The 14,677-nt window shown below is 33.0% G+C and overlaps 2 protein-coding genes across 2 annotated transcripts; both read right to left on the bottom strand.

Moving 5' to 3' along the window:
- Positions 1-2,601: 2,601 nt before the first annotated feature.
- On the bottom strand, positions 2,602-5,632 carry LOC111717026 (protein FAM133-like). The gene is made up of 4 exons (XM_023492539.1): positions 5,621-5,632; positions 3,795-4,110; positions 3,145-3,405; positions 2,602-2,855 (listed from the first exon to the last, which is right to left on the bottom strand). The coding sequence occupies exons 1-4, from the start codon at positions 5,630-5,632 to the stop codon at positions 2,602-2,604; spliced, it is 843 nt and encodes a 280-aa protein (XP_023348307.1).
- Positions 5,633-6,854: 1,222 nt separating this feature from the next.
- LOC111717027 (neuropeptide F receptor) lies at positions 6,855-11,846 on the bottom strand. The gene is made up of 13 exons (XM_023492540.1): positions 11,621-11,846; positions 11,329-11,402; positions 10,653-10,745; positions 10,011-10,098; positions 9,469-9,574; positions 9,269-9,379; positions 8,936-9,045; positions 8,500-8,587; positions 7,993-8,081; positions 7,836-7,897; positions 7,619-7,727; positions 7,468-7,519; positions 6,855-7,368 (listed from the first exon to the last, which is right to left on the bottom strand). The coding sequence occupies exons 1-13, from the start codon at positions 11,719-11,721 to the stop codon at positions 6,913-6,915; spliced, it is 1,539 nt and encodes a 512-aa protein (XP_023348308.1). The 5' UTR covers positions 11,722-11,846; the 3' UTR covers positions 6,855-6,912.
- Between the last annotated feature and the right edge of the window lie 2,831 nt (positions 11,847-14,677).

Here is a 14,677-nt window from a genome sequence, read left to right as displayed (position 1 = left end):
ATTATAGTAAAATAACTTATGAACCATGCTTTGTTCGGAAAAACCAGGTTTACCCTGGAAAAGTCAACCCACTAAATTTGGAATTTTACAATCAATAAATAACTTATTTTCGAGACCGACTAGATATTGATGAAGGACTATTTCTGGATAAAAAATAGGAAATAACATGACTTTATCTCAGAAAATTTAAAATTCTCGGATTTCTTCTAAAAAGTCGCGCCTCAGTTAGCTCAAAATACCTTTTACGCATTTTGTAAGGATTGTTAAAACTTTATTTTTTTTCAAGGAAATACGACATACAGAAATCTACACAACTATGAAAGTTCTGCATCTAATTTTACTAACGGGTCGACTTTACAGTGACGCAACTTTGGACTTTGGTTTTACCTTGCAGCCATCTTTCTTTCTATCGCCAGCTGTTGTGTGGGTTGACCTTTATAGGGCTAACTACAGTCAAAGGTGAATGCCCAAACTAGTATTATATATGTAGCACAGCTTTCAAAACAAATGTTGGAAAAGTAAAAATTTAAATTTAAAATTAGGTCTAATTTTTAAATATAACTTTACTGTATAAAATTTTTATTTAGGATCAGAGAAAAACTCAAAACAAGGAAAACCAATTTACTGAATATGTTAATTTCGTTATTTTTTCGAGTTAAAAATCTAACTCCCCACACAACAGGATGGCCATTCTAGGTATTGATGGATTCGAGTTAAATTAAGAAACTGTAACCAGTTAAAAGAGATGCTTACAAAACCATAAAAATAGTTTTAAAAAGTGATTAACTTCAGCAAGTTGGTTTTCGTAATTGATGGAGAATGGGAGCATTTGTCAGATAGTTCCCAGACTGTCTGAGACGCGCTTGGACTGAAAGATGGAGCCATAAAATGTCTCCAGAAGAAATTCTGTGTCTATACATTCTTTGGAATGTATAATTTATCCAAAGAAAAATGTCATGAAATCGGGTTTACTTTTACTTAGTGGTCGGCGCTTATATCAATACAATGAAGACGACTTTACTATTCAATTTTATTTCTGACAAGCTTTATTCAAATTACAAGTTTACAAGTAAACAAAGCGTAGCTGTTACCTGACAGTTTCTCTTTGTTTCCGTGTTATATGTGAATCCAATATCCATGCTGGTGATAAGTAAGCCTGCTAGAAATAAAAAATTAAAGACGAATTACATATTAATATATACGACGACAAATGTACAAAAACAGTACATAGAACCCATTCATGACAGCGCAGATTTGACGCTTTGAGCCTGAAACAAAGCAAGCAATTATGGATAGTGTTGAATTAGACCAAATGAAAAAAATGTGGAAGATATCGAATTGTTTTTCTGATACAAAAGTTTTTATTTCTGCAAGTTTCTCAATTGCTTCTTATTAGCATGAAATGCGCAGTTCACTTTTGCAGACAAACCGCAAATGAAAATAAACAGTTTAAGGAAACAAAAACATGGATATCTAAATCATGATTGATCAGATAAATTGTATTGATATAATGGCCTACCATTGTGTTAACAACTAGTTAGGAGAAACCCGGCGTTGCCCTGGGTAATCAAAGTTACTTCCGCCATTTAAACACGCACGGTCGATTTACCAGGAAACTAAATTTCAGCTGTAAAAGTCGACACACTCAACTCAACTCAACTCAACTCAACTCAACTCAACTCATCTCATCTCATCTCAACTCAACTCAACTCAACTCAACTCAACTCAACTCAACTCAACTCAACTCAACTTGCCTCGACTCAACTCGACTCAACTCAACTTAATGGAATTCAACTCAACTCAACTCAACTCAACTCAACTCAACTCAACTCAACTCAACTCAACTCAACTCAACTCAACTCAACTCAAAACGAAGTTATGATCAGAAAAACAAGCAGAGTGACAAACAGAGATCACAACTTTATACATTATATATAAATAAATACAATGAACAAATTCTTTGTCCCTAGAGTCATGGTATGATGAGTTAGATGCAGTGTTCGGTTTCTTCAATTTTAATTTAGTTGTGCATTCATCTTTATCAGTTTGTTCTCATTTTAAAATGGGTAAAAAATAAGCTATCGTTTAATTTTTGATAACTTCACTTTTTTTCAATTTTTTCTGTCTGCAACTTGATTTTTTTTGTTTGAAATAACTTAAAATGATTTTCTACAATAATAACTCCCAGCTGAAGGTCCCAGGGTTGCCCTTGGAAAAAAAGATGATAGCTTGAAACAGTATGAGTAAATACATATACAATATAAAATATTTATAGTTAGATTATTCAGTTGAAGTAAATGTCACTTCCTCAGATTTTTGTGTCACCCCGCAGTTTCAATCTTAATTGGATTAAATCTATTTAACCATTCCAGGTATTTCTTAGAACCGTTTCTTCCAAACATTCAAGTCGTGTTGTTTTTTCTTCTAATTAAAATTAAAAGATTGTTGAACTACGGGTACTATTCTCTATGACTTAGAAATCCTTTAAATAAATTTTCATAACACTACCCCCCACCCCTCCAAATAAGGTAATTTTGTGAAAGCCTTCCATCCACAAATAATGAGACTTCAGAGACGACTGTAAAGAATTCGTTCAGTCTTTTACTTCCATTCATGGTTACCAGCAGCTGCACTGCTTCTTTCCTTCAGTTCATGGTTCCCTGCAGCTGTACTGCTTCTTTTCTTCCGTTCATGGTTACCAGCAGCTGTACTGCTTCTTTTGTTCCGTTCATGGTTCCCTGCAGCTGTATTAATTCTTTTCTTCCGTTCATTGTTCCCTGCAGCTGTACTGCTTATTTTGTTCTGTTCATGGTTCCCTGCAGCAGTACTACTTCTTTTCTTCCCTTCATGGTTCCCTGCAGATGTATTAAACCTTTTCTTCCGTTCATGATTCCCTGCAGCTGTACTTCTTCTTTTCTTCCGTTCATGATTCCCTGCAGCTGTACTTCTTCTTCTTTTCTTCTGTTCATGGTTCCCTGCATCTGTACTTCTTTTTTTTCTTCCGTTCATGGTTCCCTGCAGCTGTACTACTTCTTTTCTTCCATTCATGGTTCCCTGCAGCTGTACTGCTTCTTTTCTTCCGTTCATGGTTCCCTGCAGGTGTACTTCTTCTTTTCTTCCATTTATGGTTCCCTGCAGCTGTACTGCTTCTTTTCTTCCGTTCATGGTTCCCTGCAGCTGTACTGCTTCTTTTCTTCCGTTCATGGTTCCCTGCAGCTGTACTACTTCTTTTCTTCTGTTCATGGTTAACTGCAGCTGTACTTCTTCTTTTCTTCCGTTCATGGTTCCTTGCAGCTGTACTACTTCTTTTCTTTTGTTCATGGTTCCCTGCAGCAGTACTGCTTCTTTTCTTCTGTTTATGGTTCCCTGCAGCTGTACTGCTTCTTTTCTTCTGTTCATGGTTCCCTAAGATGTAGTCCAAATATCCCAAATAGGTCCAAATAACCCTGTGGGACCGATAACCCTACCCCCTAATCCCACCAACCCTCACGTCCCATATGGTACATCGAAGAACCCTTAAAATTTAGTCCCAAAACCCGTTTGTTACATGCAGCTGTACTGCTTCTTTTCTTCCATTCATGGCTCCCTGCAGCTGTACTGGTTCATTTCTTCCGTTCATGGTTCCCTGCAGCAGTACTACTTCTTTTCTTCCATTCATGGTTCCCTGCAGCTGTACTGCTTCTTTTTTTCTGTTCATGGTTCCCTGCAGCTGTACTTCTTCTTTTCTTCCGTTCATGGTTCCTTGCAGCTGTACTACTTCTTTTCTTTTGTTCATGGTTTCCTTGCAGCAGTACTGCTTCTTTTCTTCTGTTTATGGTTCTCTGCAGCAGTACTGCTTCTTTTCTTCTGTTTATGGTTCCCTGCAGATGTACTGCTTCTTTTCTTCTGTTCATGGTTCCCTGCAGCTGTACTACTTCTTTTCTTCTGTTCATGGTTCCCTGCAGCTGTACTGCTTCTTTTCTTCTGTTCATGGTTAACTGCAGCAGTACTGCTTCTTTTCCTCTGTTCATGGTTCCCTGCAGCTGTACTGCTTCTTTTCTTCTGTTCATGGTTCTTTGCAGCAGTACTGCTTCTCTGTTCATGGTTCCCTGCAGCTGTACTTCTTCTTTTCTTCCGTTAAACATAAGAAAGATTGTTTATGGAAGTTTAATAAAATCTCAATTAGAGTATTCTATTTTAGCATGGGGGTCATCAACAAACAATAAAATAGGAAAATTATTTAAACTTCAAAAGAAAGCAATACGGATAAAATGTCAGATAAAGGATGTTCACAGCATACAGATCCTTTGTTTTCCAAATTTGGAATGCTTAAATTATCTGATATACACAAACATAATGCTTCTACTTTTATGTATAAATATTTAAAAGAAAAAGTTCCTTCGTCTTTTAATGTAATGTTTGCTCCATTTTTAGAACCTAATAGGACACAAAGTTTTAAATTGGAATTAATAAGAAACAAATATCTTAAACCTTTTCCAAAAATATTTCTCACGAGAATTTTGAATAGTGTTCCAATGAATATTAAATGTTCATTATCATTACTTAGTTTCAAAACGAATAGGAAAATATATCTGGCTTCTAAATATAAGGAATTTAAATGTAAAAACAGGAACTGCTACTCATGTAATTTGAAAATCTTTTAAACCACTCTGTAACATATTATCTACAAAAATTGGATTTTTTAGTGCTGGGGTTTCTCCTTCTCTTCTCTTTTTCCCTTTGCTATTCAACCATCCTTCTTTTTTTTCCTTTTTTAAAAATTACGTTGTGAATTGTGTAATGTATTCGTTATTTGTTAAGGGAGGGAGGGGGGGGGGGCATGAAACGTATTACTCGCCGGAAAATTTAAACAGTGTTTAAACATAACTTAGAATTGTTGTAGGAGGCTGATTTTATGTATATTACATGCATTTTTTGGTTTTGAAGGAATCTGAGCAAAAGTGCTCGTGAAAAAATGCGACAGTAAATCAATGTTAACTTCATTAATTGCACTCGAACATTTTTCCTGCCACTCTTGAAACAAATATGCGCTAAAAGAATTCACCTCCACAGGCTTAAATGTCCGCGCGCGCGCGCAATAAAAAAATGCTAAGTTTGGCCAAAGTTAGAATAACAGTTGCATGAGATACATCAAAATATAGTAAAATTGGGACAAGGAATTCATTTCCGAGGTCAAAATAGACATTGGAGCATTCTGACCGGCACGCTAGTAGCCAAACATTACATTATGGGTCATCTTAGTATATTTTTTACATGTTGTATGTCGATTTATGGGTAATTTGGCATGAGGAATTCATTTCTGAGGTCAAAATAAATATTCGAGCATTCTGACCGGCGCGCTAATAGCCGGCATTTACATTCCGGGTCATCTTCCCACATATTTACATGTTGTATGTCGATTTAAAGGTAATTTGGCACGAGAAATTCATTTCCGAGGTCAAATTTAATATTGGAGCATTCTGACCGGCGCGCTAGTAACCAGCAGTTCCATTATGGGTCATCTTACCACATATTTTACATCTTGTATGTCGATTTATAGCTAATTGGGCACAAGGATCCATTTCTTAGTAAAAACTTTTGTAAGACTTCTCTGATCGACGTGCTAGCAGCCAGCAGTCACCTTCTGGGTCATCCTGTCATATGTTTTGCATGTAGTATGTCGATTCTGGGGTACTAGAAACAACGATTCTCTTTCTTAGGTAAAAAAAATTAAGTTTCAGGACTCTGATCGGCGCGTTGCTGGCCATAGGGTAATTATGGGTTCAACCTATCATAGAAAAATGATTTATTTCTAATATCATTCTTCTTCTTACCATTGTTCTTAAAAAATAGTTTTGTGCACAGGAATGGATTGCTCTGATCTAAATACCTATAAAATTACACACAACATGAAAAACTATGATAGGTTGAAGTCTTATCAATATTTTTGTTTTAAATCTCCTTTGGGAAAAATAAAACATCACGTTTATACTATAACTTATAACATTTCTCTTTTGCTGAAAAAAAGCTAATTTTTGATACATTTTATTTAACAAATACCAGAAAAACAACACTAGACCATTTTTGATAGTTTTCATACAGGGTGTCGATATCGTCTTTTTAAATAATTCTTTGATTTAGTACAGTGATACCTACTGAGATAGTTGTAATCTGTAAGAGTTTCGTCTGCTATGTTCACATTTTGTTTGTTTATGTTGTGACTGCATAAGGGTGTAATTAGTAAAACAAGAAAATTGCAGTATACAAACAGAGTAAACTTGTCCGTCTTCACTGTTCATCTTGCGGAGACATTATAGACACATCTTTACAGTCTTTTACCCTGTTCATTAAGTAAACTCTAGCAGACAAAATAATATTATGGCTTTTGAAATTAGGCATTACAATGCTAATTAATAACAAAGACGATATCCAATTCGTCAATGAATTCCCATGTTTTTGGGACACCCTGTACAACTTGGGTTTTATTAAAATGAATTGGTTGATTAAGCTTTGATATATATATGTTTATCTGTAAATGGATTAAAGGACAAATATACATCTATGTAAAAATAGACAGGGTTACAAGTTACATTTTTATTTTTATTATCACATACAAAGTTTACTGACAAATACATAGACATTGATATATATTTATTATTTTATTTTATTGTTTAAAATAAAATTTTAGATAGGAAATTTAAATACTTTGATAGCAAGGTAAACGTATTTTAAAAAGGAATAGAGATCAAAAGAATTATTAAAATTCAGTTATTCTTAAGCGTAATATTATTGAGGGCTTTTAAACAATAACGTTTTTTTTCAAAAATAAACAACATCAATAGAAACATTCTAACATATTAAAGAACACAACCATTTTATTTTTCAAAATTTTTCTGTCTTTATTCTTTTGTTTTTGGAGAAAATTTTGTTTAGTTAGACATTGTTTAATATCTGCCTGTTAAAGAAGTACTCTGAGTGTGATCGTACCAGAACAAATTTATCCATACTTGACTGATGCTTCAAGGAGTGACGAAGTTTTAAAATCTTGAATCTAGGATCTACTTGAACCAATGTCAGCTCCAGTGGACTCTCCTTAATCACGGGCCTAGGTCCAGGTGATGCTACTGTGAATTCTACTTGTCTTGGCTCTTCATCCTGTACCGGCCCTGCCTTTCTGGCCTGGCTGGGCCCGGAGGCGTTGGCAGCTCCTGCGCTTGACTGCTGCAGAAATGATGGCTCCGAGTGTTGCGCTTCTGAGCTGGTCTGGAGCCTTAGCTGAGTTGTGGTCAGATCATTGAAGCCCTTTAACGTCTGATGCTCATCAGAGGGTTTGTTGTTCCTTGTATTTTCTACGTTCCTTATTGATAGTCTTACAGCGACTTCTCCCGTCTGAAAAACAGCCAACATTATAAAAGGAATAAAAATGGCAATATGTGACACAAAATAGATAATATTGAAATTTGAATTTAAGAATATCTGTTATTTTACCTGATTGTTTAAGGATGGAGTGCACAGAGCAAATAACTGTCCAGGTAGTTTCCTAAATCACATATTTAGTTCAAAGGTTCAAAATATTTAACATTTTCTGTTCAATCACATAATGGACTTGGATTTTTATAATTGTGCTAATGGTACTTACTTGAGTTCAGTTGATAAGTTTGTGTTGAAGAATGCGTAGAGGATGGGATTGGTGCAAGAGGACGACATTCCCAAGAGGTGAGTGATGTAGTAACAGAGCATCAGGGCCTCTGAAATGTCAAAATTTATCAAGATATTGTATTAAAAAAAATTTAAGTTTAATTCAAAAATGTCAAAAGTGTTCTTATTAAGGTTTGTTTTTTGATCTATTTATCTACCTGAGTCTTCAAAGAGATCAAAAGCTTCAGATAGCATAGAGAATAGTGAGAACGGCAGCCAACTGGAAAGAGATAATTATAATGTTTACTACTTATGTTTAAACATAAAAAAAAAAAAATTTTAATCATTTTGGATTTTTCTCTAAAAATTTTTTACCTGACGCAGAAGATAACAGAGATGAAGAAGAAGATGATACTTGTTCTCTTCATTCTGTTTCTCTGGTTGGTCATGCTGTACTGGTGAAGCTAAACATTGAAAAATATTAATGGTTTTTTGGAAAAAAATATGAGAAAATGCATCCAAACATATCTCCTCGGAATAATAAAAATTAAACTTCAGTGGTAGGCGATTATATCAATACAATGAAAACGAATTTGATTTCAATTTTGATTTATATATCAGGCTGTTAATCAGCAAGGAGACATAGAAACATAAGTCAAGAAAACTGTCAATTAAAAAAATATTTTGTCGATTATACATAAAATTGTACTTCAAAAAAACCTTGTTAACAATTAAAACTTAAAAAAGAAGTATTTTTCACTGTACTGATATAATCGCCTACCTGTATTTGGGCTAGATGCTTTTGTACGGGTTTAAAGTGATTAAATTGATTTTTAATCTTGCAAAACATTGGTTAATTTGATTTGAATATCTATAGCATACCTTGATATACTTGTAGATCTTAGTGTAGAAGACTATGATTACAACCAAGGGCAGAAGGAACTGGATACCGAAGGAGAACAGGGTGTAGCTAAATTAGAAAACAATGAAAAACAAGCTGGTAACAATCTTAGGGACTTATCTAGGATTGAGTGATGCTAAAAACTGGGAAACTTTGAATTCAAGAGCTTAGCTGAGGCTCAACTAATGTCGGAACATTTTAATCTACTTTATTTAATATTAAATTCTGACTTCTGATCAGATAAAGAAAGTAAAAGTTAAGACCAAACTTTGGTTAAAAATACACAATGAACATCTCTAGATGTCGAATTAGAAGTTCCTAGCTTTCAAAGATTAAATGTGAAAACAACTTTTGTTAATGTTTTGCTAAGATTTAGCAAGATAAATAGTATTACTAAAGGTTAATAAAATAACTTACTTTAACCTATCGTATTTGCTCATAGGTTTGCCATCATTCCAATCCTCCACACAGATTAAGATTTCGGAAAAGAATTCTTCGTGCTTGTTGACCACAACTCCCTGATTTTCCTATTTAAAAAACATAAAATCAAATCCATGTCAAATTATTGCTGGCTTAAATGCATAAAAGAAGCTTTACTTTACATAATTTTCTCTTGTGTGGTTGAAATAACCTTTTTCTATTCAAGGTTTTATCTCATAAATATTTAATTTTCCCACTCTGTGCAGGATTCTAAAAGCACAAATTTGGAAACAAAACTTGAATTAAAGTGATAAATTGAATAAGGTTTACCAGAAGCTGTTTGAGCGTAAAGAGTCGGGATTTCACAAACAGGATAACAGTTGCGGCAATGGCGAGCAGGAAGACGACTGGGTAGATCAGACATGCCTTTGTTTTGTTTATCTAGAAATTATGCAATTGATAATTGAGTTAGAACATAAGATAATCGGGAGTCATTTTTTAATTTAGAAAAAAACTTATGAAAAGTTTACCTGAGATCTGGTTGGTCTGCAGATGACGTAGTACCGATCTATGGCGATGGCGACGATGGTGAACGAGGACATGAACACGGCCATGTTTGGAACAGTTTTCACAATTCTACAAAAAACTGAAATTTTTACAAATTCTTTTATAATGTTTATGTTCTCAATCTTACCAGATAATGCAAATCCTGGATAATGTTTATAGTAATAATACTAAGAATGCAAAAGAGATGAATTCGATGAATTTTAATTTAATGGGAAAAGTCTGTTACATTACATTGGTATTTTAATTTTTCTAACCCCCTTTCTCATTCTTGAAATTTTTGTTACATAAACAATTTTTTTGCATTCTTTCATTAAACTTCTTATCACATTGTTAAGCGTTTCAAAGAATAAGAAGATTTAAAGGGAGTGTTTGCGAAAAATGAAAAGGGGTATAGGCTAATCCCGAATTGAATTCATTTTAGATCGCTAATAATTTTACTTCTATCTGTCAGAAAATACTTTTTGTTTTTTCGCAAACACTCCCTTTAAAGTCCCCGAAACAATACCTGCACATGAGAGGTGAGTCTCCAAGAACCCAAGACCTGGTCAGACCGTCTGTGATTGTGAGGGGGATGGAGCAGGCGGAGAGTATATCTACAGAAAATAACTTTTAAAAGGACTGTAGGCGTACTTTTAAGTGAATCTCTTTCCTAAGGTTGGACCGATTTACAACAATACTTTTTTAACTTTGCTCTCAACAAAAATGTGGAATATATTGTGCTTTTTTTGCTTGACAATTCTTTATCCCAACAAACAAGAAGAAAAAATCCTTAATTCACATTTTTAGAGAAACCAAAATTGAAAATAATCAATTTTTAAATTTAAAGACATCAATATCTCATTCATTCTTTGCCATTGAAAGATTTAAATGGTACCGTTGCGAATAGGACACTCTAACAATGTGGGTTTGTGTACAGTTCCTTTAAACAATCTAATTTTCTCTTTTTAATTAGACACAATCGTTATATTTAGTTTCTTGTCCAAGGTCTTGTCATGCAACGATTAAGTTAGAATCTGTTAATAAAGTTTTCAATTAGTTATTATTAGGCTTTTAGGATTATTTACTGCACTTAATGTAACTGAAGAATTATGGGGAGGAAAGGGGTGAGGAGGGAGAAGGGAAAGGGACTGGGGAAGGGGTTTTATACCTGAAATAGCAAGATGTAAGATGAAGATGTTTCTAGTTGTTCTTAAACCCTTCTTTAGAGCCACCACAAGAACCACAGAGAGGTTTCCCAGCACTAGAAATATAATTTCAGATTATTTTTTCGAATACGAAATATTCATCATTAACATATTTGCAAAGTTTGACTGAATAACACTATATTTCTTATCTAGATATTACAAACATGTTTTTTTAAAACTAAATGTTTTATTACTTGAAACACTTGATCAATGCCGTTTTTTATTTTACTGGTCCATGGTCAAAATCCCTTTTTTTACTATTAATATTCACAAAATCCCTTATTTTACTGATTATACCTACATTACACAATCCCTTATTTTACTGTTAATATTCACAAAATCCCTTATTTTACTGTATATATCCACACAATCCCTTATTTTACTGCCTATATCCAAAAAAACCCTGAAATTAGTTTTTATATCCACACAATCTCTTTTTTTTACTGTTAATATTTACACAACCTTTTATTTTACTAAATATATCCACACAATCCCTTATTTTAGTAATTATATCCACATTTTCTTATTTTATTGTATATACAGGGTGTCCCACGAAACATGACAATAGGAAGACGACTTGAAAGTCGTCTTTGGTATTTGAATTTATTTGTGACATTTAGTCTTCTANCCTTAAATTACCTGCAAATGTTGTGAGGAGGATGTACAGGGTGAGAATGATGGAGAAAACTGGTTCTGGGACGAGTATATTAGACCTAACACAAGAAGCATATTAGAGGGACAGTGGGAGTAATTTCAAGTGACATTTGTAAAGGAGAGTTTCCGATTCACAACAGTACCATTTAAACCTTCGACTGATTAATGAAGACGAACTTATTCTTATGCTTGTAATTGTTAATAATTTTCTTTGCAAGCTGTAAGTTGACACATAAAATATTTTTTTTTCAACTATATGGTAAAAAATATTTTTTACTTGTTAAAGGACGCTGCAATTTCTTCAAGAGCCGGAGACACATTTAGTCCTTGTTCACCGAGCACAGAGTCCTCCAGGGTTTGGTTAAAGGACTCGTTCATTTCTATATTTCTATATTTCTATTTCTGGAAATGAAAAATTTTAAAATTTGAATAGAGAGCAGTGTGAATGGGATCTGAGTTTATATGGTGAAACTTAATCCAGGCATTCATGAAAACATTTAAGGAATGGTTTCCCACTTTAAGTTTAAACTAAAGGCATTCATATTATTGTTTGTACTATTAAAGTGCATTTAAAAGTCAAATTTTTAAACTTATGTTTTCAAAAATCATTTTTTTTATATTTGATGAAATTTTAGTATCTATATTAATGACTTTTGCTCTCATAATTAGATTTTTGAATTTAATAAACTTGTTAAATTTTTGACCAGCAAATCAAGAAAAAGTAGCGAACACTTCAATAAAAGACATAGTTAGTAATTTTAATTTGTTCTTGTTATTAAATTAGAATTATTTTATATTGGTTATTTTATTCACAGTTATTGTTATTGTTATTATTTCTGTAATTTAATGATTCTTATATATTATAACTGTTATGGTTATCATTATCATTATATTTTTTTTCAAAATAATTTTTAAAAAGTTATCGGAGCCATATTATGGATGCGACTTTGTTTGACGGAGTCTAAAGAGCGTCTGAAGAATGATTGCATTTCTCATATGGAGGCTTTTTTTACAGATGTGGAGGACTCAGGAGAAGGGAGGAGGCGGGGGGTCCATAGAGGAGGCCTCCGTGGGATTTATTTTCTAACCGAGTTTACCAGATAATGTGCGGTAAACTAATTCTACTTAAGTTTTGTTTTGGTTTAATTAACCTTATATTAGATCTAAACGTCTTGTTCACTATCTATGCCTTCTTTTTGCACAAAAACTCAACGTAAATTGTAGTAACCTAAAGGGACTGTAACCGTAATTTCAAGTGACCCTACATGCCGAGATGGCAATGTCCAATTTACAACGGTACCCTTAAAAGCTTTGTCTGATCAAGTATAAATCAATCAATCTGTTTTTTTATTTGAAAAGTTTAACTACATTTGTGGTTTCTCTTCAACAATGGAGAAATTCACAGCTAAAAAAACACATTTTTTGAGTCAGAAAAACGACGTTATCATCCACATTTTCAGTTAGAAGAAATTTTCAAGGGTACCGTTGTGAATCGGGCATTGGTATTCTTGCATGGAAGGCCACATGAAATTTTCCGTGCAGTCCCTTTGAGTAAACATCTCATGACATATTAAATTAGGTTCTAATGACATGTTAAATTAGGTTCTAATGGATCAAGAACGGAAATTTCCAATTCTATAAAAACTAATTAAAGATAGATGAATAATCTTCATTGTGAACATTGATATTTTGGCCATAAAAAAAACGAGTAATATTTCAGGAATTAATTTATATATCAGTAAATATACATATTCATGTAACCAACCCTGCACAGGGCAGGCACACATTTCAGATTTTTATTTTCAAAGGTTATATTTGTCTGCTTCATTCAGAAATAAGTGCATAAGCCTGATCAAAGAGCACTCTTTAAAAAAATTCGAAGTGCAAAAGTCAAAATATTTTTTTCGTCTATTCATTCAAAAGTAAAATTACAAATACTTCCTTACAATAATTTTCTTCGAAAAATTTAGAACTTAAGGACAAAAAAAACAAATTATAATATACAGTGATGAAATTGATAGTTTAATTATGAATTTAATGCATAGATGTGAGGATAAGAAGTTATGATTTATTTTGCGTGAGTCGAAAAAATCTGTACTAATCTAAGTAGCCTTAAAAATCCTTAACGAACGAAAATAATCGCTCATAAAAAAATTTTAAAAAGCGCAGAGTAAAAACGCACATGCTCTAACATAGCGACTTTCGTAAAGTTTTCTTCATTGAATAATATTTTTGTATTGTTTTGATGTTTTAATGGGTTTTGATATTTTTGAGTGTTGTAACTTATGAAAAAACAGAAAATACCGAAAACAAACATTGGAAAGTAGAATTGTATTTCAATGGATGCATTGGATAAATTGGATCCATTGGTTTAATTGTTTGTGTTTGTGACTCCATGGTACTTCAAAAAGAAGTTTAGCGGAGTTCTCTGAGCTATAAACTTTAGAATGGTGGATATCTTAAGATTAATGCTAAAACTTTTGGTTTTACTCAAAGACTTTGCAAATTATAAAGACGAGGCGTTGGAAATTTATCCAACTATTGTTGTCGCCTGTACAGCTGTATTTTGACGATTGGTTATTTTGGTTGTTTGAGAGTCTAACGATCGACATTAAAACCTTAGATATTTAACACAATTGTGAATGTTTTATGCTAAAAACTAACTAAAATTAATGATATTGATAAGTATTTTACAATCTAATTAATCATTTGTTGGATATGAGGATCGTCTGGTGAATTATAGCTGAATTTGTTATAAAGTTACGCATCTCTAATGTATTAAAAAATAGCCAATAATTGTTAGTGAAAATTTCAGATGTCGTCAAATATTTTTCTGAGGTTCAATGGAATGGGATTTTAGGCAATGAAGAAGAGAGGGGACCAGAAATTTCCAATATTATAAACGGTAAATAATTTTTTGTAAATGTCGTCTTCTGTTTAATCTTAGGCAAAGAAATAATATCGCATAAATTAATGTATTAATCTTACTCTTCAATTGATTTAGGGGGATTTTGTTTCAAAATATTCACCATTAAAGAAAAAACATCACAGAAAGTTTCGTTAAAAATGCGAATTAAAGGACGACCTTTTAAAGTTATTACAAAAGGTGCGAGAAGATATTTATTTCAAGATATATAAAAATATATGTAATTATGTAAAAATATAGGGTAGCTCGTGTAGACCAGTATATAGGCCTGAAATTATCAGCATAGTCTTGCACTGTGCAGATATTGAAGGTTATATTAAGGCCTGCTCGACTCTACTACTATACAGTATGATATGAACTTCTGTCGAATAAACAACTAAACAACTTAGATTGAAAAAGGTATTTTAT

Source organism: Eurytemora carolleeae, unplaced genomic scaffold, assembly GCF_000591075.1.
Source record: "Eurytemora carolleeae unplaced genomic scaffold, Eaff_2.0 scaffold2317, whole genome shotgun sequence".
Taxonomy (NCBI): domain Eukaryota; kingdom Metazoa; phylum Arthropoda; class Copepoda; order Calanoida; family Temoridae; genus Eurytemora; species Eurytemora carolleeae.
This window is presented reverse-complemented; position numbering and strand designations above follow the sequence as displayed.